Raw genomic sequence first — 6,000 nt, forward strand, 5'->3', positions numbered from 1 at the left:
AACATGAACTGTGTTAATGGACTGGTCCACAACAGACAGATATTGTGTTAAAAGTTTAGATATGTGACTACAGATTGGACAAAACGAACTGTAAGTTCGACTCCGAGGTAGACCCAGAAAGCAATTGATTTATAGCACATTGCATTGTGGCAGAGTTTACTCAAACAGAAGTCCTTCCATGTAAGGAAACAGTGTTTAATATCGGTTGACAGGCAGCATCACTGGGTGACTGGTCACTGTTCAAAAGGGCATTCTTATATCGAAGTAGTAAAATAAATGTATACTATTTCATATCGGAACTATCTGCTTGGAACTATTAATTTTGACGAAATAATTTAGTGGTCCATTGAGAAATCTCCGAGGTCCACTAATAATCCATTTAACTAAGTGTTCCACTGCAACGTCACAACGGGTTTACTTTTTTAATTAGTACAGACTTTCCACTTCATCGGGGCCTCCCGATTGGTTAAGAAATATGCCCTGAAATAACCCAGTAACTTAATCAATAAACCTACAACAAATCTATTTCATTGTGTACTCACACTTTCTTTTGGCAACTTGGATACATTTTCAAGTATCCACCAGATGGTGGTGTCCACTCAGATTTCATACACATTATATGACCCTGAACATGATCACAGAACAAGCTCCAACCTGTTTATCACCTTTAAAAATACATGGTTAATCACTTTGGCCACAATTCATAATTTATCAGTTACTTTTTCATATTGGGCTAGGTAGAGGACTTTCAAAGTAAAATGCCTCTTCCTTACCTTTTTATTACTTGTAATTGACAGTTGTGTCAGTTACAACATGTAATCTACAACACAGAAGCATCCAGTTTCCATGCTGTAGTGGTAGTTTGTGTATCAGTCAGTAATGTGGACAAAAGGACCGACTAAGAGAAGACACGCGATCCAGACAAGGATCCTGTTCAAATCTCTAAACATTGCAGCATAGTTTGCAATAAAGATGAAAGCCTCTCTGTTGTCAGTGAATCTGCATAAACATGTAAATGGGAGACAAAGATTCTTTTGTGTTTGTAGCATCCAGCAGTTTGCCCAAATCTACAGCCAGAAAATGGGTATCAAGGCGGAGGTGCTGCTCAAAACCCTGTGGGGAGATTTCTACCTCAATGCCAAAGCAAAGAAGATCATGAAAGGAGCTCAGGTAATGTAGCTATTGAGTAATCATACGTCTATGTATTTTCAATCTTTCTCCCATGTTCTTTTCTCCTACCATGTGTATTTAACATTTTCTTTAACTGAAAATTAAATATTAAAAACAAATAATACAACTCTTACTGCTGCTGTTTGGGTGCTGAATTGAGATGTATGTTGATTAATTGCAAGCAGAGCGATTTCAGACAGTAAAATCAGCACTATAATGTTTGTTTAGGGCTTATTAGCTTTTCTTAAATATATAATTCAGGAATTTATGCATTTCTTTTCATTCATCCATCAATATTACAAAAGGGCTGCGCGTTGTGCCTAACAACACACCTTAGCTGCTGTAAAGTCACCGTAAATCATGACATCTTGTCGCTCATTGCTAAATCTGTTCCATTAATTGTTGTTTTTTGTTATTGATGAGATCAGTTCTCTGTCTGATAGCATCTTAGTGAGACTATATTACTGTTGAATGATACAGTCTTTTCCTCATGAATATAAAGTTCAATTCAGTTTATTTTGTGTAGCCCGAAATTACAAACTCCCCTCAGAGGGCTTTACAATCTGTACACATACGACATCCCTGACCTTTGACCTCACATCGAATCAGGAAAAACTCCCAAAAAATAGAAGAAAGTGAAGAAACCTTCAGCAGAGCAACAGAGGAGGATCCCTCTCCCCGGATGGACAGATGAATAGATGTCATGTGTACTGAATGAACAGCATTACAAAGTTACATAAACACATTACATGAATATGACAGAAATGTATGAATAATGAGTAGGCATGGACCACGATCCAGATTTCCACAATCCATTAAACAGAAGGAGAAAGAGAGGAGAGGCATCGGCAGGAGGCATCGCGAAAGAGGCCAGACCAATGAGGTCGCCCTTTAAGGCAGGAGGCACAGAGAAGGAGGCAGGGCCAGGGGCTGGATGCAGGAAACAGGGCAAGGAGTCAGGACCGGCTTCAGACACAGCCAGGTCCAATGGACCCTCTGAGATGTGAAGTCACAACGACTCCGGGGAGGAAGCAGAGTTAATAGAGAGAGAGAGATATGCTCAGTGTATCCTAAAACATCCCTCAGCAGCCTATTCAGGGACTGGACTAGGGCAAACCTGATTCAGCCCTAACTAAGTAATGAACCCGTGAACCAGTTTTTCTCTTCTTTTGAGACAAGATGTGCCTGATTTTTGAAATGTTACATAGATGAAAAAATGCAGTCCTTGAGATTTGCATTACGTGGGATTTAAAGGACAAGTCCTGATCAAAGGTAATGCTGAGATTCTTGACAGTCATTCTTTACAGAGACACACTACAAAACAACCACTGAAAAGAGACTCTGCCTCGGAATCAAGGAGTTCGTCCACTGTAGGACATCCAGCAGATAATGGAGTCGGCTTCCAAGGAACAGCTTACTGACTTGATAACGAAGGGACATCGGCACTAGTTCTGCTCTGGGCTCTCAGTAAAAGTGTATGGCAACTTAAAGGCGAAACAAACAACACAACAAATGCCTCTACCCTCAAACTCCAGTCATTAAGGATCCAAGTCTAAACCTGTTTATTTGTTAAGTTTAAAAAAAAAAAAATGTTTTTTATGTGCTTAGTTAACCACAGCAGAAGTTAGTCATTATTCAGGAGTGTAATGGATGTAGCCAGATTGATGACAACTAAGGCTTCTAAAAATTAAAATGTAAAAAAATTTGATTTAATGCACCTGTACTTAACATTCATACACCATAGAACAGCTGCAGGAGCAATATTTGGGGTTAACATCGACATGGGCTAGCGGAGCCGGGGATCGAACCGCCGATCCTTTGATTGAAGGACGACCCTGCTCACCACTTAGCCACAGGCACCCACAGTTTTTGTGTGTGGAACAGTATGTTTAAACAAGTCTCATTTGTTTAAGAACTTTTCAACGTGATTACATGTATTTTTAACAGTATCTTTGAACTTCACTGGCTAATTAATAAATGTGAGGTGCCACATATTTGTAAAAATATATATGTTCTTACTATTCATTATAACTAAAATCTTTGGCAATTATTTCTTAGAGTCTATAGTGACTAACACATCTTTTATGTTTAATTGAGAAAAAGAATTAAACTAATGTACAAATGAATACATGCAATTAAATGGATTTAGATTTAACAAATAATTATATTGATTAGTTTTCATGTTCAGTACATAGCAACTACAATAGGCTATAGTGCAATAGAGTGATTAGATGGACAGACTGTAATGGATTATGATTTGATGAGCTACCTGCTGTGAGCCTGTCCGATCATTTCATTTGGCCCGTATATAGTGGTAATAATAATAAATAATAATAATGATGATGATGATGATGATGATGATTGGACGGGCTATCTGCTGCGTACCTGCCTGCCTCCGGGTACTTGCTCATCAACAGTCTGCAATTTTAACAGCTGTGAGTACTAATAGCTGCCATGTTTGTTTACTTTCATAATGATAATTTGGGGGGAGTGGCTTTGGCGAGAGGCCTGGTCGGGACGGACTATCAGCGTTGAAGACTTGGTGACTTCCTCACTAGATTTAACAACTTTGGGATGTAGTGCTGCTCCTACTTTTATTGGAACAGAGTTGGCAACACTAGGCCGCTTGTTTGGGTTGGATAACTTTTCAAATCTAGCTTACTAATGCTAGTTTCTCATCATTACCAACCCTGCCTGCTCCAACGGTTGCGCCACCTGACATTTTCAGGGTTTAAGATAAAACATAAAAGAATATATCATATTTGAATGTACTGAAATTATATTCAAACTCAATAGCTTTTATTAAATGGTATGATACATGTGTCTTGAATTGATTAAAATTACTTTAAAAAGAAAATAATAGATTCTGACACAAATATGGATGTCACGTCATTGACCCAGCTGCTGTTGTTGATGTGGAGCTGAAGTTTCAGTAGTTTTAAACGTGCACTTGTCGATTGAATTATTTAACTCACACACAGTAGGTTATTTAGAGCTACAGTATATATTGTCATGTCACCCACCGTTATTGCGTAGCGTCTCTTAACTTAAATATTGCTGTTTAATAATAATATATCCTTTATTGATCCCCGTGGGTAAGTTCTTCTCTGCATTGACCCATCATTGGTTATTAATGAGCAGTGAAGCACCCGGGGGTTCAGGGTCTTGCTCAAGGACACTTCAACATGAACTATGGGGAGAGTGGGGATGGAACCGAGGACCTTGTGGTTACGGGACGATCACTCTGCTCAAGAGCTACAGCCGACCCGGGGGTCACCAACCAGAGAGTAGTATGGAGGCCTAATTGATAATATCTTCCCGTATAGTAGATTTTCTGGCTATACCTTAATGGATATTATGCATTTAGTAGTCTACATATATGATATGCATTTATTAGTCTACATATATGATATGCATTTATTAGTCTACATATATGATATGCATTTAGTAGTCTACATATATGATATGCATTTATTAGTCTACATATATGATATGCATTTAGTAGGCTACATATATGATATGCATTTATTAGTCTACATATATGATATGTATTTATTAGTCTACATATATGATATGCATTTATTAGTCTACATATATGATATGCATTTAGTAGGTTACATATATTAGGAGACTGTCTGTCTCTCTCGCTCTGATAGATACTCTTAGATTCCTCATTCCTCGGCCACTCCCCTAGCTGAACATATCTGACCCTTTCAGAAAGGTGCTGGTGCCGTCACTGTGGCTCCTTTTCAACTAACCAATCATATTTTAGAAGAAGAGCTGGGAGCTCTTTTCTGATGATGTGCTTAGGTGAAGTACTCTCCAGCCGCCTGCCAGAGAAATCCACTATATGGACACATCGGTGCTCGGCAGTCAGATTTGTCAAAGACAACAACATCAGTAATATGTCCAAAGAATACAAATGAAAACAAATGCCGAACACGATTATAGAATGCCACTGGATGTTCTATAGGTGTGAAGGAGTGCTCCGTTTTCTCATGTGTTCTCTTTGTCACCCTCCATGCTGCAGGCCAAAGGAAAGAAGCAGCTGTTTGTGCAGCTTGTGCTGGATAACATTTGGAGTTTATATGATGCTGTTGTCACGAGGAGGTAGGTGACCTGAAACACTTCGTTGCTTTTTAGAATCAGGAGATGCGTTTCTTTCTTCATTGAATGATTTCTCTGTAGTAATGGGATGTTTAAATATGGAGATATACTGTCGTACAAGGAGGTTTTATTTACACCTACTGATGCGCCTACATCTGAGAATACTCTCAGAAAGCATGGATGTAGTTGATGATGATGCCATTGATGCATAGATGTTGGCATGTGGTTCATAACCAATCAAGCAGTAACATCTGTTTCCAGAGCAGGAGATGGCATAATTTAGATTATTCAGGTTTTTAGGATATAAGAACAAAAACAAGACATAACTAAGCAAAGGAAATGTGAATAAACATGGAAAGATAAGAACCAACTACATCTTTGTCACATTAGAGCCATGTGTTTTTGAATGTCTTTGCACAATTACCAGCATTTCAAATGGCAATATGTCACGGCAATATCAATTAATTTGAGTGTCACAATTATTAGATCCACTCACCGTTAAACTAAATCCGTGGAAATTTTGTGTCGAGATCCTAAAGGGAACCTTTTGAGGGAACAGTCTCTCATAGCCTATAAGCTGTGTTTCACGTTGTCCTGCTGGACTTCAAGCAGCTTTAGTGAAGAGCTTTGTTTTGGTTTGCAGACATTTAGCAAAGCCAGCTTGGAGCGCCTTCGTAAGTGACTAAACTACTGCGCATATCAACCTGGTGTATTTCCAGGAGA

General features: G+C 38.7%; 1 protein-coding gene across 1 annotated transcript in view; it reads left to right on the plus strand.

Moving 5' to 3' along the window:
• The window catches only part of efl1 (elongation factor like GTPase 1), a 52,528-nt gene that overhangs the window by 7,711 nt on the left and 38,817 nt on the right, over window positions 1–6,000 (plus strand). The window contains exons 7-8 of the mRNA XM_034561771.1: window positions 1,047–1,170; window positions 5,201–5,280. Coding sequence (XP_034417662.1) covers window positions 1,047–1,170; window positions 5,201–5,280 — 204 coding nt within the window. The remainder of the gene's footprint in view (window positions 1–1,046; window positions 1,171–5,200; window positions 5,281–6,000) is intronic.

This window comes from Cyclopterus lumpus, chromosome 3 (genome assembly GCF_009769545.1).
Source record: "Cyclopterus lumpus isolate fCycLum1 chromosome 3, fCycLum1.pri, whole genome shotgun sequence".
NCBI classification, from domain to species: Eukaryota; Metazoa; Chordata; class Actinopteri; order Perciformes; family Cyclopteridae; genus Cyclopterus; species Cyclopterus lumpus.